The sequence below is a fragment of the Lepidochelys olivacea genome (genome assembly GCF_965140295.1).
Source record: "Lepidochelys olivacea isolate rLepOli2 genome assembly, chromosome: 1".
NCBI classification, from domain to species: Eukaryota; Metazoa; Chordata; order Testudines; family Cheloniidae; genus Lepidochelys; species Lepidochelys olivacea.
Window position 1 is genome coordinate 266579245 of NC_140411.1, and position 26069 is coordinate 266605313.

The window sequence follows — 26069 nt, forward strand, 5'->3', positions numbered from 1 at the left end:
CTTTCGTGGGCTACAGCCCACTTCTCTAATAAATTTGTTAGTCTCTAAGGTGCCACAAGTCCTCCTGTTCTTTTTGTGTACACAGACTGACATGGCTGCTACTCTGAAACATAACAAAGCGAGTCACCCCAAGGTTATGAAACCTTTTAAAACACCAAATGGTTAACGTTTGCATTTCACTTGCTCCCTGCCCAATCAAACAAAGCAAAACTCACTTTGCTGCAGCTCTTCTTGTTTTCTTTTTTTGCAACCCTTCAACCACCGGTTCATCCATTCCCTCCACCTCCTCTTTCTCCTCCTCCTTGGTAGCTTGGTGTATCTCTTCAGTGGGTTTTTCTTCCTCTTCTGCTACACCACTGTTTTTCTTTCTAAGATCCTGGGTTGGAGCCACTAGAGAATCTGCTGGGTAATACTCATTGCTATATTAAAAATAAAATCGATCAATAGAACAGTATCTGCTGGCGGGAGGTTTATTTGAAGCTGTTCACAATTGGAACTTCCAATTATCCACAGAGCTGTGCCTGGTGACACTGTACAGTTCAAGATCCCCAAAAGGGGTTCATTTCAGCAGGCAGATGGACATTTCTTTTACTGTGAATGACGGAGATATTAAAAGAAGAGAGCAAATGTAAAGAAAAAAAGACAACGAAAGGAAAAAAAATTAAACGGCTAAGATCAGAAAAATGTGGTCAGGAAAAAGAAGAGAAAGTGAATCTATGTAGAATGGGAGAATTTTGTTAAAAAGTTGGCAGGGATGTGTGAAAATGTATGTTAGGAAGTGTAGGAATCGATGATGTATTATATAGTGGAAGCCCTCTCACCTGAAAACAGGTAAAAGCAGTCTAGACAAAGCACTGTAGGAAATACACTGTAAAGAAGAGTCACAGGCTGGCAGGGGGAATAGAGTGAGGGCCTAATTCAAAGCCTGCTGGAGTGAATAGAAAGACTCCCACTGATTTCAGTGGGCACCGAACCAGGCCCTAGATACACTAAAAGGTATTTTCCTATCTCTGCCGGAATAAAAATACCTCCTTTCATTTTACAAACAGGGGAGACAAGGAAGAGCCTCATCTTCATGTCTATTTCCAAGACACTTTACTTCCATTGAAACTACACCCTCCATAGCAGTAGCGAGGCTGTGTCACCAGAACTCATTAGTAAACTGGGGCTCAACGCAGCAGCCAATTGACAGCTTACATTTCAGGTTGCTTTTATTTTTTCCACTCTCTCTCTCTCTGGCATGAGCCATGTTTAACCAAAAGGAAGGACCAACTTCAATATAAAATCATACCACTCTATGGATTCAGAGGTCTCAGAAAATAAAATCCATTAAAAACAAAACAAAACCCACCCATCAGTTGACTTATAGGGACCCTAGTAACTCTGCCTTCATTTATGACATTTCCAAGCAACATGTCTCATTGCTGAACATGGTCACTTACCTAATGAATCTCAAGAGAAGCGGGGAAAGCTCCCTTGACCTGGGCTCCACTCTGTCTGGAACCTTGGCCAATGCCTTCCACAGCAGAAACCGGAAGTTTGCGTAATCTATCCGCTCACTGCAATCCGTTCTAAACCTCAACTGCTCGAGATACAGGCTTCCCACATTTCCTTCTCGGATCTTCTCACTTTCTGTATCTGCAGTGCCTGCCTGCTCTTCACTCAGCTTATCTTGCAGCTCCCTCTCTATATTGGAAACAAACCACCGTCCTCATTACTTCAAGAAATCTTCAAAGAGTTTATTCAGTAATTGCTGGTGGTAGGGTAGTGTCCTGGGGTAAATAACAGCAACCGTTTATATTAATGTTGGCCATCTACCTAGCAAATTCTGCTTAATATTGATCTGAAACTGCAACACAGGTTAGAAGGTACCCTAGGATGTCAGAACTTCAGCAAGGGGCCTAACTTTAAGCACACGTAGCCCCAATAAATGGCTGTCCTTGTGCCACACAGTGAAATCCAGTATTCACATTCAAGAGCAGGGTCAAGGAAAACAGATACATTTGGCAGAAATTCTACTGATTCCATGTTGAACAGGGTAGGAGGAAGATTTTCTAGAGACTAGACATTACTGAAAATCCTCAGAGACTCCTACTGTCCCTCATCATCATGAGCAAAGCCAGTCTAGGCACAAAACAAGCACTGCCTGGTGCTCCATATGCTAGGAGGACTCTGCAACTCATGGACTGTCCCTATTTACCTCATGGCAAGTAGGACAAGGGGGAGGCAACAATTCTGACAGATCTCCACTCAGGAAATGAGGCTAGAAAGGTAGAGGGGAAACTTACGTCCTGATTTTTCCTTTTTTGCCAGTTTGGAGCACAGCAGAGCATAAAGCCAGCCCTGTTCATGAACCACCTGGACCATAGTTAAGTTAGTGTCTAAACATCTACAAGACATGAATTACCAGCATAGACAGCCGCTTTCTCCAAGTGCTCATAATAGACTTTCCAGAACTGTTTATTCTCCATTTCGTTTGCATGAGATCTAACAATAAACAAGACAGTAATTAAGTAAAAAATTCCATGTGATATTAGCCAGTTATACTGCTAGTATGTTCAAAGGCTTGGTGTCCAGCTCTAGTCAACATGTAGGAAGGCAAGACTTTTGCTGTGTGCGACTATAACATTTCTTTGCCTTCATCTGAAGATCCCAAAGGTTCATTGTTATCAGAATAGCCTAGTTATAGCCTGTGAAACCAAAGGGACCCTTTGGTATAGATGTTTGCAAGTCTTTCAATGCTGCCTATGTAATAACATAGCACTTAAAACCAACACGAAGAGTCAGCGTCCCACTGATGATGCAGGTTATCGTTTTCATGATTTCACTTCTCTAATGGAGAAAATGACACATAATATCACAGAATGTACAGAGAAAAAGCTAAGTGGTCAAAATCCCGGCAATTCACCCTGAAAGCTGACATTGCAAACTCAGGGCTCAATCAAATCAATGGGAGCTCTTCCGTTGACTTAAGTAGGTTTTGCACCAGGCCCTTAGTGAGGGCAGGAAGGAGAGAGAGACGGACTGATTTATTATTTAGATAACACTTATCATGTGATAGTCATAATAGTGTGAGATAAGGAGTTGGCTATCTTGGATTCGAGTCTGGTACCTTTGTGTCCCAACCCTCGATGTAATTTAACAATACTGTTGCCTATGAGTTGTCTTTAATATTTGTACATCCCAAAACAAGTTAAAAAGTAACAGTCTATAAAGAGCAAGATTTACTTGACAGATCAGAGGCATTTCTGTGGTACCTCATGTAAACGTGCATCATGCTTGTGTGTATTTGCGTTTATTTTTAGAGACGCCACACATTTTTATTTCATTTTTTTTAAAAGTCCGGGGGCAGCTGCAATACAACACAACACAACAGGCTCCCACCACCCACTAGCACATACTTACGTTATGAGCTCAACAACAGGATCCCAGAGAGGGCTGAAGTTAATGTAGAGCATTCCCAGTAAATACTGAAGAGGCACCTACAGTGACACACAAGAAAACTTTGTTTTAAAAAGCTAACAAAGATATTTAAAGTAGGTATAAAAACAGCTTCACTGATTGATGAACTGCAAGAAAAAGCAATGAAGTCAAAATCTCTCAGAATCAACACCAATAATTAAGACATTTAGGTTATTATTTGTACTTTGGTAGCATCAAGGCCACATTGTGCTAGGCACTACACAAACATATAAACAAGGAGAGTATTCCCTGCCTGAAGAGCTTACACTGCATTAGACCCAGGGCCCCATCTGGATTGGGCTCATCATTGAGCTAAGTGATATACAGACACACACACAATCCCTGCCCCAAGGAGTTTACAACTCAAGAAGGAAAGTTATAAAAGCACTTAAGTATCAGTAGTAATAAGTTAACATTTAGCTACTACAGGAAAAACCCTGATCGTAGCAGCCTCGACAGTGTGAAGCCCACAGCAGCACGGTCAGATTCAGCCACCATAGACAGATGTCCCTGCAATCTATAAGGCCTCAATCCTGCAATGAGCTCCATGCAAAGCTCCCCTGAGGTCCAGCGACACGGAGTTCATTGCCAGGTCAGGGGATAAACTGCCAACAGCTTACCCAAGCCCTTTGCATCACCTCCACCTGCTTTCTCCTCTCACTGCTCTTTGCAGGCATGTTTAGAACATTTATTGAAACACCGCCACTTTCTTTCGGTTTCTGCCCCAACTAGATATTGAGGCAAATATAGTTTAGTCAGTTCAGGATAAAAACACCCAACAACAAGACATGCTGATCACAACTGGAGCCAAAGATATTTCCCACCTTAGTGCAATACTGCACATTTAAATGCATTATGGCACCTTATACTTTCCTTATACTTTCAAGCACTGGCCATTGGCGGAGAAAGGATACTGGGGCTAGAGAGACCACTGCTCAGGTGGGATTTTCAAAAGCACTCAAGTCATTGTCTCCTTTTGTGATGTCCAAGCTTAGATTGGCAATCCAACTGATTGCTTCCAGTGATGTGGGGTGGATAGCAGAGATACTACCGGAATACGATGGTTTTGGGCACTGTTCTATAGTTTGATGTCTGTTTTTGGGAGTCAGCACTGCAGATCTTAATGAAGATGCTACCTATGCCGACAGGAGAGCTTCTCTACCTCCCAAGAGGTGGTAACTATGGCAATAGGAGAAGCCCTCCTCTCAACACAGCCCTGTCTACCCTGGGGGTCACGTCAGTATAACTATGTTACTCAGGGGTGTGGATTTTCCACATCGGAGCAACGTAGTTATATCAACAGAAGTTTGTAGCACTTAGTCCCCATGTATGCAGAAGGCAGGTGCGTAATACCATGCAATGTGCGGATGTGGTTTAAAGTGACCCATATTTTCCATGGGAGTGAAAACCCACATGGTTCTTTGGTTGTGTGCTTGATGAGGTGTTTGTTCGGGATGTTGATATCTTTCCACCTTGCTCACCATTGATCTTCAGGGAAAACCCTGCATCTTTGAGCTCTGATGCTGCAAACCGAAGGGAGTCGGGAGCAAAGTCCCAGTGACTAGCAATGAGAGTTGAGCTCCTAACTCACTCATGATGATTAGTTTGTTTCCGGCCTGCATTTACTGAAGCCTTCACAAGTCAATGAAAAAACTCACGCTGAAGTAAAATGCAAAATTTTCTTGCCTTATAAAAAGGAAACAATCCAGTGTATGATCTGGCAGTAACGTCTCACCTCATGTAAAGGTCCATCTGGTACTGCAGACTGCACCATGTCATGCCTCAGTTTCCTTAAATGAAGAAGTTTTTCTCTATAATCATTCACACTGGCTGGCACGAGTTCAGCTTGAAGTAATATGGCAAACACGGACTGAACCTCTCCTGTTCCATCATCCTGAACAAACCAGTGAAATGCCTTTTGTTAGAGGATTCCTCGAGACAATTGTTTTGTCATAATTCACTATATAAAGGCAGAGCCTCAGCTGCTGTAAACTGACATAGCTCCACTGAACTTGATGGAGCTACAGAGATTTCCACCGGCTGAGGATCGGGCCCATAAAGTTACAGTCTGAAAAAAACAAACCAAGTATAAAGGGAGCCCACTTTAGCTAAAGAACAGACCCTAGCATGTGTAACTGGCAAATAAAGTCAGCGTCAAGAAAACCGCTTATATTAACCCCTACACACACCATGGTTTTGAAATGTTAAAGCAGCAATTACTACCTTGGTTGATGTAGGAAGCTGAGCCTCAAAATGATTTAAAATCCTTATTGTCAAGAGTCGGACCTATTAAAAGTGAAAGCATGTTTTAGAGGCGTACTGCAAATGGTGAAAGGCCACTGAAAATGGGCACAATTTTAAAGAGACGAACAGCATTCGTTCTTGCACATTTCACCTTTAGGCTTTCCTTATTCAGCTTATTTCAAAAGCTGCAAGGACAACTTGCTGCTAGTTAAGAATTCATTTTTTCCATTAAAACACAAATCAGTTTGCACATATTGGAAACCGTTAGAAAAGAAGATTACCTTGGAGATGCTGGAGGAAATATTTGTTTTCAGTTTATCAAACAAATCCATTAAGTTCTCATGGGAAAGAGGATCCTGGCAACCACACAAAGCCAACCGCGTATAATAGAGATCAGCCAGTAGCAAGGCTGATGGGTCTGAAGGAAAGGTGCTGAAACAAAATATTTGTTTATTATTTTACAAGGTGAACCACGAAAAAAATCTGTCCCAATCTGTTTTCTCTGGCTGGACTGGGAGAACTATGTTGGGAGATCATACAGATCTTAAACACTTTCTGTAGCTGCTCAGTTATTATTAACTGAGCCCTACCAAATTCATGGCCATGAAAAACATGTCACGGACCATGAAATCTGGTCTTTTGTGTGTATACTATACAGATTTCATGGGGGAGACCAGCATTTCTCAAATTGGGGGTCCTGACCCAAAAGGGAGTTGCAGAGGAGTCAAAAGGTTATTTTAGAGGGATCACGGTATTGTCATCCTTACTTCTGCACTGCCTCCCAGAGCTGGGCGGCCAGAGAGCGGCAGCTGTTGGCCAGGTGCCCAGCTCTGCATGCAGCACCCCGCCAGCAGCAGCACAGGAGCAAAGGTGGCAATACTGTACCAGGCCATCCTTACTTCTGCACTGCTGCTGGCAGCAGCTCTGCCTTCAGAACTGGGCTCCTGGCCAGCAGCCGCCATTGCAGCTGCCCAGCTCTGAAGGCAGCAGTACTGCAATCCCCGCCCCCCACAAAAACTTTAGAACATCCCTCCCCCGCCCACTCCTTTTTGGGTCAGGACCCCTACAATTACAATACTGTGAAATTTCAGATTTAAATAGCTGAAATCATGAAACATATTATTTTTAAAGTCCTACGACCATGAAATTGACCAAAATGGACCATGAATTTGGTAGGGCCCTAGTTATTATATATGCTAATTATTAGTTGAAGAGGGTTAATGGAGTAGTCAGTTTTCATAAGTGTTCATTAAAATGTGGAGGTCAAAAGCGAGGTGCTCCCTCTTACTGAGGGAGAGTACAAAATAATGTCTAAAATCAATATTTAAGGGAGGGAATGGAATCATCCTAATACTGTAGGAGAATCCTCTAGACCACAACAAGAATTAAAATGTGATATTTATGTTTAGCCAAGACTATTTTCACTTTACTTTTTTTTGGTAAGTAAAACAAAACACAAGATTCCTGGCTGCTCTCCCGCAAGACAAAACCAGCATTGTTGCATTCACAGGTTCAACAGCAACAAAAAAGTTAATCTGCAGCTTTCAAACAATTCAAAGGAACAGATTGTTATTAAGGAGATAGCGCTATAAAGCGTACACCATACAGTACAGTAAGCTGGCAGTGCCTGCCAACATCCCTACCCTGGATGGCTAAAAACCTGCAGAAACATGCTGGTGTAAGACAACAAACAAACAAAGCAAGCGTGTTTGTTTTGCTTAATAGCCTTTAAATAAAGGCAAAGTTATCTCCTCACTACATTAAGTGGAACACCAGAAAGTCAAAAGTTCCCTTACCTCACCAAGTTCTTCACACGTTCCACAGGTAACAAACGGAGAATTTCAGAAGATTCTGCTAAACTAAGTAGCGTGCTCACAGCTTGGCAGGCCACATACAAGCCTCCTAAGGGCAGAGAGAATGGGAACAAACTGTGTAGTTATTCATTTACATTGAATTTCTGTTTGTAAAGTGCTTTGGGATCCTCAAATGAGAGGTGCCACAGAAGTGTACAGGATTATAATGTAATTTCATATGCTATAGACCACAAATGACATTTTTATTTCTAACTGCAACAATTCAACATTCATCACTACCCACGATCGAAGTTTAGAGTAGAATTCTCCTCTGATCATCACGGCAGATCTCCATCTTGAAACCCTGCCATCCCTGAACATGCAGAATACCCAGTTTGTATCAGTCTATGTGAAATCTGGGCAAATGAGGAGAGCAGTACTGAAATTAAGCTCTGCTGTGTGGGTCTCAGAGAATTTTGCTCAACAAATGGTGCTTGGGAAACCAGAAAGAGCTGTCAAATGCATTACTGAAAGGAAAGGGGGGCAAAGGGGGGAACACGATAATTGCACAAGCATCTGTATGTTCTTGCACCTTGGAAATGCAGGGTGGGATCTGCAAACCCATCTATGTGATTCAGAGGCTCAATTCCCACTAAAATTAATGGGACTAGGCTTTCATTTACCCAAGATAACTCTGAAAGTAGTTTCCTTTCTGCTCCCTTTCTTTAGGGTTAGAGAGTTTCTCTACTGCTGACAGGTCCACTCCCATCATAATCAACACCAAACTGCAGCCAAAATCCTCTCAGCCAGGAATGGGGAAGCACAGTTCCCGTCAATGCCACTCCTAAATTGGCCAGAGGGTTCACTCCCTTCATTCTTCCCTTACAGAAGAGTCACTGTCCCTATGCAAAGGACATCAAGGGAGACTTACAATGGCACAAAGGACAGTCAAGCAATCAACTCTCACAAAAAATGAACAGGCGTTGGGGAATCTAAATCCTCCTTGTGTCTCAGAAAATCTCCCCAATTTTGATTTGCTTTAATTCCCCAGCTACCTGGGGATTCTTTCTTACCATTAGTCTGTGCAGGGAATTCCCTACTGAAATAAATGGGAAGCTGTCCATTTAAAAACAGAAACTGATGGCAGAATCAGGCTTTATATATGCATTTAGAACAGAGGTGGGCAAACTACAGCCCGCAGGACAGTCCTGCCTGGCCCTTGAGCTCCTGGCCAGGAAGACTAGACCCGGCCCCGCAGCCTCAGCTCACTGTGCCGCCAACGCTGTGGCCCGCTGCTCCTACCGGACAGAGCGGCGGCATGGCTGGCTCCAGCCAGGCGGCAGGGATGCGAGCTCCTGCTACTCTGAGCAGCATGGTAAGGGGGCGGGGAGTGGGGGGGTTGGATAAGGGGCAGGAGGTTCCAGGGGGTGGTCAGGGGAAATGGAGCAGGGGGTGGTTGGATGGGGTGGAGGTTCTGGTGGGGGGTTGTCAGGGGACAGGGAACGCGGGGGAGGAGGGGGTGTTGGATAGGCGTGGGAGTCCCAGGGGGCCTGTCAGGGGGCGGGGGTGTGGATAGGGGGCGGGATAGTCAGGGGACAAGGAGCGGCAGGGGGTTGGATGGGTTGGCGATTCTGAGAGGGGCAGTCAGCGGGCAGGAAGTGGAAGGGGGCGGAAGCCAGGCTGTTTGGGGAGGCACAGCCTTCCCTACCCGGCCCTCCATACAATTTCTCAACCCTGATGTGGCCCTCGGGCCAAAAAGTTTGCCCACCCCGATTTAGAAAGTTGGTTATTCTTTCCCCCCCTTAAAGTAATTACAATAGATTAAAACACCTGGATACCACATAGAAAAAAGAGGTTAGGAAGTATAGGGGATGTTCCTGATGCAGACTAAGCAATATTAGAGAAGAAAAGCAGAATGTAGTATACTACTTTGGATATTTCTATGCAGATTGATAGTAATTATAATGGATTTAATAGCCAATAAGAATACCTACCTCTTATATAGTCCTTTTCATCCAGAGACCTCAAAGCCCTTTACTAAGGGAAGTTTGGATACTTTTTCATACTTCTCTAAGAAGCTGAATTTTTTTAAACCACTCTGTTATAATTTTGATGCATATTTCCAATTAAATCAGAAGATTTCTCTGGGCAATGGTTAGAGAGAGGACTACCAATTTGTTAATATGTGAAGCCGTATATGTAGGCAAGGTATTTAGTTTTAGAATTACTGTCAAGACCCAGAATGTTGAAAGAAAAATTCCAGATCTAAAGCCAAAGATTGTGAACAATGTAGTCAAAGAACACATGTAAAAGTGTATCACTATCTTTTTGCTATAAGTTTGACTTTGATAACCCAGCTTGGTTTAGTTTCCATTTCTTTTACTCCCTCTTCCTTTTCTTGACAATCTGTCTCTCAAATTCTATCTTTCTAAACATCTTGGTCACTCAGATTTTGAGTCTATACTTTTGTGAGCTCCTTGTCCAATTACATGTCCCCGGCATGACATTTATTTCACCAACCTATTATTACTATAGATGGCATTTGGTATATTATTTCCTGTATGTTATTTTTTCCATCTTGCCTTTCATGTTTCATTATGCTGCTTATTAAATCAGGATACAATGCAGTTATTATTCATTGTTATGTCTTGGGTCTCTAGTATAATTGCAGAGTTGTGTCTTTTATGTGCCAGTAAAAACTTAATGAACAAGAGATGACTGTAACTGACCTTTGCGGAGCCTTCCTCTGTCAATAGCCAGGAAGAGAGATTCTATAAAACTTGTAACTGGTAGCAGGATTTTTTCCTTGTCTATTGGTCTGCCAAAAATAAAGGTACAAACGCTTATTTTTTTGTTAAAGTCAGACACTTGATAACATTGGATTCTCTCTCACATTTCTCTTATGTTAAATATAGATTTCAAACAAATTGATTATTAGTCAACTATTTTGTTAAGTCAATTTCACAACCTAAATCATTTCATCAATGATTGCTTTCTAAGTCTTTCTTCCACAAAATGTAATTGCACTGACTGAGCATGCTCTCTTCCTAGGGACTGAATCAACAAAATTCTAAGGGCTCCGTTTCATGCCAGCAAATGTGACCTTCTGAACAGGAAAGCAGGAAACCTGCATTCTGTTACCAGCTCTGCCACAGAGCTGCTGGGCAACCATGGGCACGTCACATCACGGCTCTGTGCCTCAGTTTCCCCATTTGTACAATGGGGGTAACAATACTTTCCCTTTCCTTTGCAAAAGCTTTGAATGAAGAGCGATATGTGAAAAACATCAGACATGAGCTAAGTAGTATTATGATTCAGATACAAGACAACAGTAACAGAATGGTTAGCATCCTCACCTAACATGCGGAAGTACAACAAGGGCAGCCCAAGGGTGTGAAAGATCAATAATGTCTTCATTTTCTGATAAGTGGATTAGAGACAGAATATGATCCAACACTGGCATTTGTTTCCTTTCTCCATTTCTCCTACTCATCTTCTGTCTTGTATTGGATCTAAAAACAAAACCAAGCTTAATCAGTAACTTAGTTCAACAACAGCAGTTGAACCTTTCTTCCTCTGACATTTAAAAGTAAGTTGTCTCCCTTGAAGAAAAGGCTAAGCTTCACATTGACTTGGACAGTACGCTTTTTGATGGGATCTTCACTATCTCCATGGCACAAAGGACCACACAGTCATTTCTAATGTGCAAGGCAGGAAATGCTCCATAAAAGGTTACATCTCAGCATTCAGAGGTCCAGCAGAATCTGGGGATTGCTCCTGGACTGTAAACATTGTTATTCCATTGATTTTCAAGTATAAAAGAATGGTGTCTTTTTTGATGCTGCTCTGTATTCATTAAAGGGATTCTGCCACATTTCCAACACAGCTGTAAGATCTGCTCTACAGCAAGTGGTTCTCAAGCAAACTGATCCAGCTCCTGGAAAATAAACCAACTTTCCTCCAAAACAACTTCATATACATCTGAATTTGCAACAGGCTACAAATCGATCTCACTCCCAAGATGAAGTTAGTCATAAGGAAAGTTTTCCTTTTGATACCTAAAGGCCCTGCCATTTGCCCCAACTGGAGAGCAGTTTGTAGCTGTATTATCCCAGATGCAGAGCTAGGACTAAACTGACTACCTCCTCCTTGCTCCATGGGGGGTAAGTGACTGCAACAGCCTGTTTTCTGGTGCAAATTACTTCCCCCATGTTGCTGGCTCAGCTGTACTGGTAAGTGCATTGGGATGGGGAGGCCGGGGACCCTTGGGTCCTCCCACTCCCCACCAATCTGCACCAGACGAGGAAGTAGTGTTGTGACCCAGTGGGTGGTGCTCTCCTCTTGCCCCCTCTTTGGTCATCCGTGATGTGGGTAGCCCATGCAGGGGAGCGTACTCATAACTAAATCCTTAATAATCACAAAGGCCAATGGAGAAAGAGTTCACTATTACTGTAGAGAAGAATAAATGTTTATGAAATTGCAGAGAAATGAAGCTTGGGGGTGTAGAAGGGGAATAATTCCCTCCTCTCCCCACAGGTAAAAATCAGCACTCCCCTGCAGATTTATTATGAGAAATGCTGAACTGTACAAAAATAGCCCCCAAATGGGAAAATCCTGCTTACACTTGGATACCACCTAAATGGAAACGTGATTAAAACAAAAACAGACTGTAGGACCATGTGGAATTCATCCCAGCAGAATATTTATTGTGACTGCTGCTGCTGTTCCTTCATAATCATTTTTGGGTATTTATATTGCAGTGCCACCCAGACATCCAAATCAGGATTGGGGCCTGCCCGGGCTGAACAAAATGTTTAGGAAGATATGGTCCCTACGCCCAAAGAGCTTAAAAGACTAAAAGACTATGTGACATATGAAAGACAAGCTGAGGAGAGAGAGATACAATTTGATTTGCTTCTTCCTGTTATCTTGCCCCTGATGTCGGTATTCTCAGGAGCAAAGAATACAAGGAAGAAAAAGTATTTCTACATTGTTTTGAGATGAGACAAAATCCTATACAAGGGACAAATATTCACCCCTCTCTGTGACAGAAATGCAGCAAGTATTTAAATGCCCAGCTCTGCAGAAATTATTCCAAGTCCTCAAAGAAAGAATGAACACTAGGTGAAGTGGCAGTTCTGATGCCATTATCAGTCGGCTTAGCAACACTACGTTCCAAACCTTTTGAAAGAGCTCCAAGGTAAAGAGTGTCTGTGGAGCGTGAGGAGACTTACCCTATCGGTGGTTCTGTAAAAACAAGGGGATATTTTTCAAAAGCCATTGAGCCAACAGTGGGAGGTTCTGCTTTCTCCAGAATGAGTTTAGCCAAAATTGCCATGGCCTCATCCCTAGCTAGCACATCCTCTCCAGAGAAGCAGTCCTCGATGTACTCTAGAAAGCATGGAAGAAAATGCTGAAAAGAAAAAGAAATTGAGATTTAACATGCCTCTCCAATTCTGACCAAGCAAATCAGGGATCCGAGACACTAGGGCCAGGGAAGCCAAGTTCTTTGGGATGAGCTGTGGCAGTACAAAGGTTTCCTCCAGTCCTGGTGCATCTGATCACCAAGATACCGAGGCATCAGTACCAGGGAGCCCTTGAGAAGCCAGTGATTTGACATAAAGACCCTGGCCTGTCCCAACTCCAGGCTCCCGACAGAGCTCAGGATCCCTCACAGCATGCAGAGAACCTGCTCCTCTCAACTCCACGCCTCTCCTCAGAGCCCTGGGCCACCATGCTCAGGCCCCACCCACCAGACATCTCTGGTTCTCCATTTCAGCCTTCGCCACCCCCACACAGAAATTCCACACAAATCCCAACCCCACGTCTTCACACTTGTTTCCTCTCCCCACTTTCCTTCCATCAACCCAGATATCTGCAGCCCCATTCACTGCTTCTGCTTCTGAATCATGGTGTCAGAGACCAAACCTCAGCTGAGGAAGCTACAACTCGTTATGGTAGGAACCCTCTTTTATCCTCCCCATTTACTGTCTCTTTTACATTCAAAACGGGGACTGGCTAAAACCGAGAGCCTCTCTGTACGCTCCTTGCAATTTCCCCATCTCTCTGGGCTGTCCTATGTGCGTCAAAAAGATCTGGAAAGAGGTGAGAGAGACACCCTGAAATCCCCAGACTACTGATACCTCCATTGAGACACATCCCCCGTTAACGAATCTACCATGAAAAAGTCACCAATACCAGAGACAAGACACTGGCAAGCATGTGTTGGGGGGTACATACTGAGGTGTGCAGCCACAATGGGTGTTCAAGCTCCTGTCAGATGCCAAGCTGCAACATAACACTAACTAGAGACCACTGACATCTCCTTGACTCCTGGACCATGTCTGCCCCTTCAGTAACCCAGCGGGAATCCCCTGATCTGTGTTACGTGGGAGTTCAAATTAGATAATTACAGTGGTCCCTTCTGGCTCTTAAAAATCTATGAAATTGTAAAGAAAAGACATTTTTTGCATTGCCATTTTCATTCTTCTGATAGTGACTAACAGCTCCTTTCACTCCCATCAGGTCACATCCAAGACACAGAAGATGGATAGTTCAAATACATGTCAAATAACAATGACACATCATAGGAACTAGATATATTATGAATTTGCCAAGTGTAATGGCATTCCTACGGTCAGCAGTCAAAACAACTCTCCATCAGGCTCATTTTTCCCACCCAGAAACACAACTCCTCCATTGCTCATCTGACTACAAAATAAATACATGAATGAAAACTTCACCTACCTGCTCAAACTCATTCATTGAAAACACTGTTTTGGAGAAATCCAAAAGGAGGCGCCTTTCAAACCCACTTCCAAATACCTGTCAAATGCAAATGAAGGGTTAGAAGGGGCATATAAGCAACAAGCACTTTATTTATTCATGAAGGGAATCAAGATATATGAGCTATATTCCTCCAGTGCACACAGTGTTTCTTAGTGCAGAAAGGAGTTATATATAAATACCTACCCCCCTCTTGACCCTGCAAACACTTACACACATGGATAACTCCAATGTACGTGAGTAGCCCCATCGAGTTTAATGGGATTACTCACATAGACGGGGTGCAGGTCTTATGGGAAGAACTTGAGAGATTTGTCAGGGTTGATAGGGAGAAAATTAATACTACTAAGCCAGAGATCAACACCAAAGATCGGACAGACTTAATAATTCCTCCAGCCTTATTTCATTATTGTGAAAACATTTTTTGGTTTCATCCTTTGCAAGAAATACAAGAGATGTACCTCCATTGCTTCGTTTTGCTCTGCAAATCTATTTTTCCTACAGCACAACTAGTTGCCCATATTAATAATATTATAAATATGTACAGTAACATATGAAAACTGAAATGTCCAAAATAAATACTGCCATCTCACACACACCTCAATCAACAAAACAGATTAAAAATAAGCAAACACTATCAAAGCAGCATTGTGTTTGGGTCCAGTGGCAGCAGCAGCAATGGTGCTAATATATACCTGTAACCTGCCTTAGAAAATACTGCCAGGCTTGCCAAAGGGCCTGATAGAAAGGTCCCTGAGATCAAGAGGCAGCACAGTCTAGTGGACAGGTCACCAGACTAGGAGTCAGGGGACCTGGGTTCTAATCCCAGTTCTACCACTGACCTGCTGTACAACCTTGGGCAAATCACTTCACTTCTTTGTTTCCTTGTCTGCTTAGACAGGGACTGTTGCTTACAGTGTGTTTGTACAGGGCCTGGCATAATGGGACTTCAGTCTCAGTTAGCACCTCTAGGCACTACTGTCATACAAATAAACAACAGACTTGGGCTTTGGATCAGCCCCTAAATTCCCCATATGCTGAGCCAGGGAGTGGCTTGTACCTCGCCTGCACAAAAAGGAGAGTAGCCCTGAGTAACACATTTTCTAGAACATAAGTGCTGTGTGTGGCAATCAACTCATTCAGGAGAGACTGATCTGTGGTTCTTACCTTCTCAATGGTTTCCTTGGTCACAGCATCTGGCAGGAAAACATTCTCAGCAAGCAGCAAAACAGAAAGCGTTTTAAGCAGGGTCTTACAGCAAGGCACCGAGAGATCAGATGTTTGTAACATTTTTGCTAACGTCTGAGGAATATGAGAGAGAGAAAGGCAATGTCACATGCACCGCAGGACAATGACTTCTCCCAGCCATGCCAGAGGGGATGAGGACCCCTGTGGAAATGCTCTTTCACAGCTGCTCAGGCTGCTGCCTTCTCCACAGCAGCACAGTTCCTTCAAGAACCATGACCTCACATGGTCCTCAGCAGCTATTGTCCATGACCACTTCTCCTCCTGCCCTGCTCTCAGTGGAGGATTCATTTAGAGAAGGACACCCATAAGATCACGATGACAGAGTCAGCATTATATTACACAGGGGAATTCCCATAAATTTGCTGGGGTGGCTCCCAAAGCTTGGGGGAGCTGGGGTGGCTCCCAGCTTGCCAAACTGACTTTACCCCAACCCAACTTCTAAACCTCAGCACACCCACACAACCAGAGAAAACAGGTGAGCATACTGAAGATGCTCTGGTTTCCCACCCTCCATCTGTGTGCACAGTAGCCTAAAGGATGGTCTGACCCACCTTACAAACTGCTTCAGGTTGAGAGATTTTGGACCCATTTGCATGTTCTGCTAGGATCAAATACACTTGCAATATCCTTTCAATCTGTTCTGAGATTTCGCAGCAGTTGGCCTTTGTTATTCTCTCCTGCAATTCTAACACTGATTCCTGCAAGAGACAGTTTCACATGAATGATCAGATCCTGTCACGGATAACGCTGAAGTGATTCTGGTAACTGCATGTTCCACTGGCCTGATAAATTATTGCTAGCTTTCTTATTCTGATCCAACAAATGAACCTTTCCAGGAAAGGAAAAATATAGCCAAATGGTTCCAATAATCCAATAATGAACACCTCACATCCCTTGGATGGAAAAACAAACGTCTTGCAAGGTGAAGTGCTCTTTCACAGAAGGCTTACAGATTGCATAGGAAAGAAACAGGAGAAGAAACAAATACCTTGTGCTTAGCTACACGTGAACGCTTGGAGCCAGATTCTGACCACAACTAATCTCAGTACCTCCACTGACTCCTGTGGTGAAATCATGGTCCTATTGAAGTCAGTGGGAGTTTTGCAATTGATTTCAATGGGACTAATACTTCACCCTTGTTGTATACTAGTGTGAGATCAGAATCTAGTCCAGGGAATGCAAAAATACTAATCACATAAAACAACTCCTAATAGCGGAAGGCAAAGAATTGTTATTATACTGGTTGGGGTGGGAAGAGAGGATGAGAAGGATCTTCACTGGCAGCTAAAACTGTGGCAGGAAAGCAGTGGTTACCTTCCCCAAATCCCACCCCAAACTGCACAGCATAACTGCACCAGTTCAACAACCATCAGGCCCTCTGTCCCCGCAGATAAAAGGCCAGGCTTTCCTCCTTAGTGCAACATTTATTTTAATGTTCCTACTGCAGAAAAAATCACACACCACACACCTTTCCTTTAACACACACAAAATGTTATTCTTGGGGAGGGAGATCATCTTTTTTTTCAGCTTCTCAGCAATTAAAACTTACTTCCAAACATTTGAAAAGAACCTCAAAATGCTCCTTGTAGATATGCACTGCAGCCGATTTTACCATATGTTTGAAAGCTTCTCCAACAATAATCCATGGGAGTTTAGCTTCAATCTCGGTAATGGGCCCAAGCTTTAGCAGAATGAACTTTATAGCCTGTGGAAGGAAAAGGCCAGTTATGTCTTCACGCTTAGAAAAGAGACCAAAAAGCTAAAACCCTTTAGCTTCAGAATTTTTTTTTTTAAATGACAATGTGATACTTTGTAAAAATATTACGGGGATTTGGATCCCCTATAAAACTGTCTTTTTTTGCCCAGTACCAAAGTTAATATTTAAATCCAAAATTGTTTCAGAGACTCTAAATAAATCCACAGAAATGCACATTATCACCCAACGCAATCATTTCAAAACACAAATATTGCCCAGGACTTACTAAAAGCAAAAACTTGAAAAGCCACCTTTAAAGAGATATCATTACATGTATTACCTTACAATAAACAGCATAATTTACATCCCAAATCCACTGAAGCAAACAGAAAGACACCTATTGCCTTCAAGGAGTGCGATATCAGGCTCTAATATAGTGATGTCCCCTATTAGGTACTTTAAAACTTTGTCATTTTCCACTTGGTTTATATGCTCAGGCTATTTACCTTCTCTGCACAGGAGTGAAACATGTTCCTAACCCCCTTGCACATCTCAAAGAGTAACTGTCCCACGCCTTCTACTTTTTCTGGGTGCTCTCCCAGGTCAAGAAACATTACATTGAAAAGCGCATTTTTATCAGAAACCTACAAAACAAAATCCAGAGAGAAAAAGTTATCTTCGGTTCAAACCTATCAAATGGAAAGAAATCATAAATGACTCTTGACAGTGCCATTTTACTCCTCTACTCCACCCTCCAACAATTCAAACGTGCTCTCGCTACAACAACGTGTAACAACAGAATGGAGAGGAAGTATCAGATCCTCAGCTGGTGTCGCTCAGCCTAGTTCCACTAACAATGCCCATTCAAATCAATGGGACTAAAGCACATGCTGAAGAGCTTTGACGAACAAGGATGGGATTACTCACATGCTTAATGTTAAGTGCTTTAATGAGATGTCACACTGAATAAGGGGTAGTAAACTAGTCACTAGAACGCTAAGGATTCTATTAGGGTCTAAGAAAAGGACCGTTTTAAATCATAATTCAGTAATTAAGAACTCTGATGCTGCAAACAGATGGAAGAACACTGCTTGAATTTCTACCAAAAATTTTCAAAATCCTCAGTTTCTGGGTGCCCAACCTGTAGCTCCTTAAAGGGTCCTCAATTGTGGGGATTAGGGATCAGCACTTTCTGAAAATCAGGCTCCATTAAGGTGTCTCAGGTTGGATGTCCAAAATTCAAGGCAGCCAAATTCACCAGTCACTTTAGAGAACCTTGGCTTCTGCACATATTGGCTTAATCAACACCAAATGGCTATATATTCTATTCCCTACTTCACCAAAACGATGGCAGTTTAGGGTTGATTAATTTGGCTAGAAAAATTATGTACTCAGATTTTCTGTGCTCAAATGAAGAGGCACAGAAATTGTAAACAATGCAGCAAAAAGTCTCAAATCATTATTTAAAAAATGCATTGACCAAACGTGAAGTATAAAAACTAAGGGCCCAGTCCAGCCAGGTCCAGTGGAGTTCCTTTCTCCTTATCGGGGATTCTATAGAAATGTTGGAAAGGTGACCATGAGCTCTTCAGTTTCACTGCTCTTAAAAAAAAAAATCATCCATATTACATATCTAGTCAGGGCCTGATCCTGTGAGGTGATGAACACATTCTGTTCCAGCTGTGCTACATATAAAGTCTCCTATAAAACCTTTGTCACTACATAAACCAAACCAAACCCCTCAGAATGGATAGAATGCTAGTTTGTGTTTTGTTAGCCCCTTTATTCTCTAGAGGGCACCCATTGTCATGACACATTACAGCTTTGTTCAGTACTGGTTAGCTTGAAGTCAAGGGCCCCCGTGGAAAGCTGTTAAAGTCATGTTAATAACACGTCACCTACCTTCCTCATTAGAAAGGTGAAGCTTTCTGCAGCAAAGTTTCTGATGTGTTGTTTGTTGTGTGCCAACAAGGTACTGTATAAACTACAAATACAACAGGCAATTAAAATCATCCAACTCACACTCAGCCAGAAAGAACTCATCAATAATGACTTTGTTAAAAAGACAATTAATTCTGAAGAGTAAGAGGCATTTACATTAAAATATAATCTAGTGAACACAGACCAATAAAACTTACCTATATATATTGGCCATATCCTTCACCATCAGTCTCCACAGATATTTGTAAAGGTAGGAAAGAGTGGTAAAAGCCCATTCTAGCAGCTCTGTGTCTTGGGTATCCAATAACATGGTGATGGTCAGAAAAAAGTCTTGAAAGTGAGGGTAGAAGTCTGTCTGGAGATCTCGAGCCAGCTGTACCACAAGGCTAGAGTTCAAATAACAAATATCAATGTTTGTATGTTTAAAATGCCAAACACCTAAATAGTCATTGCCTGATTGTGCAACTACACTGCAGATTAAAATGGCTCTAGTGCGTGTACAGTATGCAGATTCATTGGAAGTAACGCTGTCACTGTCTCTTATCTGACCTCCACACATGATGTTAGCTTGAACGAAAGGGGTTTTTGAACTGAAAACAAACCAACCAAACCACCTCAAATAACTTCATGTTTAGGTGACATTAAGAGTGAGACTCACAACCAAGAGCAGCCATGAACACGTCAGTGACAAGATGTGACAAGATATGAGCTCACACCAACATGCTTCTTGGGTTGTTGAGGAGATTTGTTTGGTTATATTCTAGGAGTATTTTTGAAAGTAAACCATAGAATTGGAATGCTATTATAAAAGACACAGAAAATATCACCGGTATGGCTCTCTCTCAGTAACATGCGTGCAATGCAATTCTTTCTTCAGTGACAACAAGGACACATACACAATGTTTTTGACGTGATTTACACTTTTCACTCTACATCGACACAAAGGCACTGAGTTTATTTTACAGTGTGTACTTACTCCAAAAGGGGCTGATATGCAAGACTGTTTTTGACTTGCAGATGAGTCTTCAAGCTCTGCACTATGGCATCCTGATAATACACCAGCTGGTTGAATGACTGGCATTTGCCGGCCACTTCTTTGTAGAATTTCACTGTGCAAAAAACAAAGGAACACTTAAGAACTGTGTCCCAGTTACTGGTAAACATAAAGGACTTTAAAGAGAATAACACCTCCTCTAGAGCCCGATACAAAACCCACTGAAACTGATGGAAAGACTCGCAGTGATTTCAATGAGCTCTGAACCAGGAACCTAATCCCCGTGCATTAGGATGGTATTCTAGGTAAACAAATTCCACCTTGTAAAGAATTACCTCATTACGCAAGCGAAGAGGTCAAATTAATTATAAACTATTTACTATAAAGAGATACCAAAGTGCTGTGTGAGGTTCAGTTCTCTCCATTTCTGCAGTCCTTCATAAAAGTAGGTTTCAACCTCCTGTCAGAAATCAAGATCATGCATTAGCCAAATAGCCCTAAATAAAAACTATTCTTTCAATGTAAAGATTAGATAGAAGGCTCAATAGATAAAGCACAATGAAATGCCTCAAGTATTCATTTGAGAGATATTTAAAGAAATGCTGATGACTTCACTTTAAAACAGCATCAGTTACTGAAACACATTTAATGCTTAAAGTATATGGCCTGATAATGCAAAGTGCAAAGCCATATAAGCTCCTGAATGTTTTATTATCAGAGTATCTTTAAAAAGTAACGCTATTGATGTGTGCAAAACATACTTTGAGATTTTACTGCAATTTCACAATGTATTAACTAATTAAATCCATGATCCCGCACAGACTTACGTAAGTGCTTACATGTAAACACTAGGAGTTAGTCCCATTAAAATAAATGGAGCTATCCACTGTCCATAAAATTAACCATGTGTGTATGTCTTTGTGGGATTAGGACCTCACTTTATTCCATCGTTTTTTCTTCTCTTACAAACAAATCTGAAACACTGACTTTCAATAAGACTTAGGCTCCTAAATGCTTAAGTCGCTTTTGAAAATGGGACTTAGCTGTCTAAATGGAGCAACGCCTAAATATCTTTGTGAATATACATTTCTAAAGTGCTCTGAGATCCTCGGTCAAAAGATGTTATAGAATTGCAGAATTATTATATTCTTCTCACCTCAGCATAGCTCCCAGTCCTGTCAATCCGATGAATAATATCGATATTAACATTGCCTAAGCGTTCAGAGAAGGTGAGAAACTGTAAAAAAAAAAAAAAAACTAAAGTCAAATGTTGCCTTTGCTCTGTTTATTTCAGAATTATCCCTTTTACATGAGTCTCAATGACATGTACTATATAACTGCAGACACTGCTTTTAAAGGAAACACTGTCAAATAGTTCAGGTTGTGTAAATTAAGCTGTTTATACATATACAGAGAGAGAGAGAGAGAGATTCTGGTTTTATGTCAATGATATCAGTCTTTTTGTTAGTTTGTTTTTCAGCTGGGGGAGTGGATAGAAATATCTGCCTGGGGTGTTTACAGCCAAACACTGTAGTACCTGTTAACGCAGGAGAACAAAAACAAAGACCTTCAGCAGTCACTTAAGTTTCATTTCTAAGGCTTTTAGCAACACGGTTGTACCGCTACAGCCCTGCGACAACAAGGCATGTGGTGTAGCTGCTGTTTGTCGGCAGGAGAGAGCTCTCCTGCCGACAGAAAACTTCCACCCCACCACGAGCGGCAGCAGTTTTGTCGGCAGGAGTTCTCCAACAAAGCATCGTTCACACCAGCGCTTTTCATCAGTAACATTTTTGTCATGGGGGGGGGGAGGGTTTAACACCCCAAACGTCCCACGAAGTGCCAGCATAGACAAAACCTAAGTGGGGGTGAAGCACACTTAAGTAAGCTAAGAGCATAAATGGAAGGTGGGAAGGAAGGTAAACATTAGATTTTTAAAATGATTAGTTTTCAGTGCACAGCTGTTCTAACGCATACCATAGAGCGGGGTGACCGAACCATGGCTCATGAACCACATGAGGCTCTTTTACAGTTAAAGTGTGGTTCACAAAACCCCTATGCCCCTGCCCATTCTCCACCTTCCAAAAGGGGGTGGGTGAAAGCTTGGGCCTTCTCCCCTATGGTGGGGTGGTGCTAGGGGTGTCAGCCCCACAAGAGGCACCTGCAGGGGCTTGGGGCTTCAGCCCTGCTCTGGTTGAAGCCCCAAACCCTGGAAGGCGCCTCCTGGGGGGCTAAAGCCTCTAGCCCCACCATCCTGACAGGTGCACACAGCTCTTGAACTTCTGAAGATTATTGTAGGCGGCTCAAAGGGTCGGTACGTTTGGCCACCCCTGTCACAGAGCTTGATCCTGGCCTTAAGTAAGGCCCATGCAGTGCCCCATTATCTTCAACGGATGAGTAGAGATAGGGTAGGTAAGGGATAGGAGGGGGAAGAAAGGGGGTGTGCATTCAAGTGCCAGTTAGCTTGCATGACCACAATGGAAGATTGATTATTAACACTGTCTAAAGTTTTATAAGTAACACAAGAACTTTTTAAAAAGATATATTATCTTCATGTTCATAATTGTCTTCAGTTATCAGAACACTGCTCATCTATAGATGTCTATAAAAATAATAATGACTGACCGAACACTAGTTATATTTCAGTATAAAGAGTCTTTCCAAAACAAAGAATTACAGCAAATATTTTGCATCATTCAACTAAACATTGTTTTAAACAGACACTATTTGGATTTATTTTAAAATACAATTTCCGACTGAGTAGTCTTTAAATAATATGCCCTCAATTAATTTTTTGTAAATGACTTTCTGAAATATTTTATTGGGGGTTTTCTCATCATACCCTGTCAATGGGTTTCTAGACTCTTTTCAGCAAGGGGGGGGGACATTGTCTGACTTGGGAAACAGTGAAAATGACTACAGTGGTTAGGTTCTAAAGTCAGCACATAAAGCTAAAATCGCGTACAGTCAAAATTACCCTTGAAAATCCCTTAAATTGCCCATAAAGTTCAGTATACTGTACATGATTTTGTGTACACAGCCCTGTACAGTAATATGTATACAGTAATGTACAGTATATAATAAAGAGTACATATGCAAAATATAATTTTACAGTACTGTATTTTTAATTACAGGGGGGTGTCAGGGCTTGATGTCGAGCCAGGAGATAGAAGTGACCCCTTTCACATAGCAAGCCTCTGAGTGCGACCCCCCCCTTATAAATTAAAAACACTTTTTTATATATTTAACACCATTATAAATGCTGGAGGCAAAGCAGAGTTGGGGTGGAGGTTGACAGCTCGCGACCCCCCATGTAATAACCTCGCGACCCTCTGAGGGGTCTTGACTCCCAGTTTGAGAACCACTGCTCTAGAGTCTCGTTACTATAGACTCCATGCCCATCTAACCCCTGCACTTTTACTCTCACCCCCACAAAAGGAACAAAGTCAAGCACTTATAATGTTGTGGTGACAGGGTCTACAGTAAATCCTGTGGAAGTTTCCCTGCGGGTTTGCCAAAGGATGTTGTCTCCAGCAACACCTCCACCTCCCCTCTTACTTACACTCATAAAAAGCCTTCTCTACGCTAGGAAAGTTTGACAAAAATTTGCTCACATCACTTCTGCTCTACTGGTGGTGATAACATTAGGTCCAAAGCATAGGGATGGTCTGCTGCCTTGAGCACCATGTTATCTAACCCTGATCCAAAAGACACCCTGCTTATAACACAAAAGCTCCCAGCAGCCATCTACACTAGCCAACATTGCTAGCACTCGTGGAGCCAGTCAAATTGATATTGGCAATGGTAAGATTTTTTTACACAAATTTTCCTAGCGTAGGTGAATCTGCAGATTCCCAACAACATGTGCTGCATCTATGTTTGGAAAAGTGGTACTCGCTTTTCCCTAGTGTAGGCAAAACTGTGCTCATATGAAGAAGTTTCCATGAACTCAGAGACAGGGAGGAAACTACAGCTTTTGCTCTCCTGTCCACTAACAGTGTGAGGACCCCAAAGCAGGAGTTTTGGTTTTGGTTTCCTCTACTCCACACAGCGAGGGGAAAGGAGAGGAGGAATTCTGATAAGGCCTGTGGTGAATAGCAGAGGGCCAAATGAACTGAAACTCATTCTAACAGGAAATGCAAAGAGGGATCGGGGTAATATCTGGACTCTAAACAGAAAAATCATTTGAACGGTGCGATTAGATTATAACCTCTTCAGGACTGTGTCTTCAGGGCCCAGCACAGCATGTGGGCCTTGAAAGAATAAACAGGGAGCCTAAAAGAGCAATTGGGGGGGGGGGGGAGATACTGCTTGAGGAAGAGGAGGAGCCACCCCCAGACGTGTGTTCTCAGCCGGGGACAGTTCGTTAACCCGCCACCGCCGCGTGCTGCCCCCCCCCCCAGGCCAGGCCAGGCCAGGCCAGGCCAGCGCTCGGCGGCCCCACTCTCCGGGGCTGCGTCCGATGACCGGGCGTCTCCCCCGCGGCTCTGCCGGGGGCGCAGGCAGGGCCGGCGGCGCCGCTCGCCCACCGGGGCCGCTACTCACCCTGTGCGTGTTCTCGGACTTGTGCGAGGCGGATTTGGGCTTCATGGCCCCGAGCGGGCGGGCTCCGAGCCCGGGCGCAGCCGCCGGGGCCTCCTCCGCGGGGCGCCGGGACCCAGACACACGTGCGGCCCTAGCTGCTGGGCGCCGCCATCTTGCCGGAGTGGGGCGGGAGCCGCGTGTGCGCTGGGCGGGGGAGGCGCTGGGGGCGGGCCGGCCGTAGGGTTCCCGGCAGCCCTTCGCTGCTACCCGGCAAAGCCGCTTGGCTGGCCCGAGGAGCGTCCTGTCTTGCTGCGTCCTCTGCCCCAGGAGCCCGGGCTTCCCCCGGGACGGAGCTGCTGGCGGCTGCTCTGGTGCCGGATACACTGGCAGCGCCACGCACATTGGCACGATCAGACCCGGCAGGACTTGCCCCAGGTCCAAGCTAGCTTGAAAAATACCCCTGCGGTCCTGTCTTGTGCCAGCCTCCGGCTCTGCCTCCCCGATGCCTGGGCGCTTGTGGCTTTCCCCGGCATCTCCATGTTCCTGCAAGTGTCTTAATAGCTGCAGTGCAAATGGACCATTTGTCCGAGAATCGACAGGATTCTTCTGTCCATTTGGTTGCATCCACGTGGGCGGTTAGGTTGAGCTAACTACAGTGCTCAGGGCACAGAAATATTTCACAGCCCCGAGCAACGTAGTTGCACAAAAAAATTTGAATTTTTAAGCCTACACCAGGCCTCAGAAAGACAAATACAGTAGAACCTCAGAGTTACGAACACCTGGGGGAATGAAGGTTGTTCCTAACTCTGAAATGTTCAAAATCCCAAACAAAGCATTAGGGTTGTTCTTTCAAAACTTTACAACTGAACATTGACTTAATACAGCTTTGAAACTTTACTATGCAGAAGAAAAATGCTGCTTTCCCTTTATTTTTTTTAGTAGCTTACGTTTAACACAGTACTGCTTTTTTTTCTTTTTGGTGTCTGGTGCTGCCTGATTGCGTACTTCCAGTTCCAAATGAGGCGTGTAGTTGACTGGTCCTTTCATAACTCTGGTGTTCGTAACTCTGAGGTTCTACCGTACAGCACAGGGTTACACTTGGTTACAGAAGGCCATCTTTGTAATCAATAAGGGCTAGAAACGGGTTGGTTTTTGTTTTGTTTTAAATAAAAAATTAAGTTCATATACTCACTTGAGAGAGCTTCTTATTCATCCTGGGCAGGTGGATTTTTCAAGCCCTCAATATAGATACATCACTCCTACATAATAAATATTAGTGGAATAGTTAGTAAGCACCCCTACTATATTTACTTGGTACAGGTTTAGTGACGATAAATTAAAGTTATGTTTATTTCTATCCATCATAGGTAGTTATATGCCCTGC

General features: G+C 43.1%; 1 protein-coding gene across 1 annotated transcript in view; it reads right to left on the bottom strand.

Annotated features, from left to right (window-relative positions):
- The window catches only part of UTP20 (UTP20 small subunit processome component), an 80267-nt gene extending 55401 nt beyond the window's left edge, over positions 1 to 24866 (bottom strand). Inside the window, exons 1-22 of the mRNA XM_084648204.1 lie at positions 24707 to 24866; positions 21321 to 21401; positions 20558 to 20624; positions 20147 to 20279; positions 19368 to 19556; positions 19132 to 19213; positions 17736 to 17873; positions 17083 to 17238; positions 16085 to 16231; positions 15453 to 15587; positions 14247 to 14324; positions 12734 to 12912; positions 10856 to 11011; positions 10229 to 10317; positions 7503 to 7608; positions 5988 to 6138; positions 5686 to 5748; positions 5198 to 5356; positions 3406 to 3482; positions 2408 to 2487; positions 1443 to 1686; positions 216 to 419 (exon numbers count right to left, since the gene is read on the bottom strand). Of these exons, the coding sequence (XP_084504330.1) occupies positions 216 to 419; positions 1443 to 1686; positions 2408 to 2487; positions 3406 to 3482; positions 5198 to 5356; positions 5686 to 5748; positions 5988 to 6138; positions 7503 to 7608; positions 10229 to 10317; positions 10856 to 11011; positions 12734 to 12912; positions 14247 to 14324; positions 15453 to 15587; positions 16085 to 16231; positions 17083 to 17238; positions 17736 to 17873; positions 19132 to 19213; positions 19368 to 19556; positions 20147 to 20279; positions 20558 to 20624; positions 21321 to 21401; positions 24707 to 24751 (2759 nt within the window). The 5' untranslated portion in view covers positions 24752 to 24866. The remainder of the gene's footprint in view (positions 1 to 215; positions 420 to 1442; positions 1687 to 2407; positions 2488 to 3405; positions 3483 to 5197; positions 5357 to 5685; positions 5749 to 5987; positions 6139 to 7502; positions 7609 to 10228; positions 10318 to 10855; positions 11012 to 12733; positions 12913 to 14246; positions 14325 to 15452; positions 15588 to 16084; positions 16232 to 17082; positions 17239 to 17735; positions 17874 to 19131; positions 19214 to 19367; positions 19557 to 20146; positions 20280 to 20557; positions 20625 to 21320; positions 21402 to 24706) is intronic.
- Positions 24867 to 26069: the final 1203 nt, after the last annotated feature.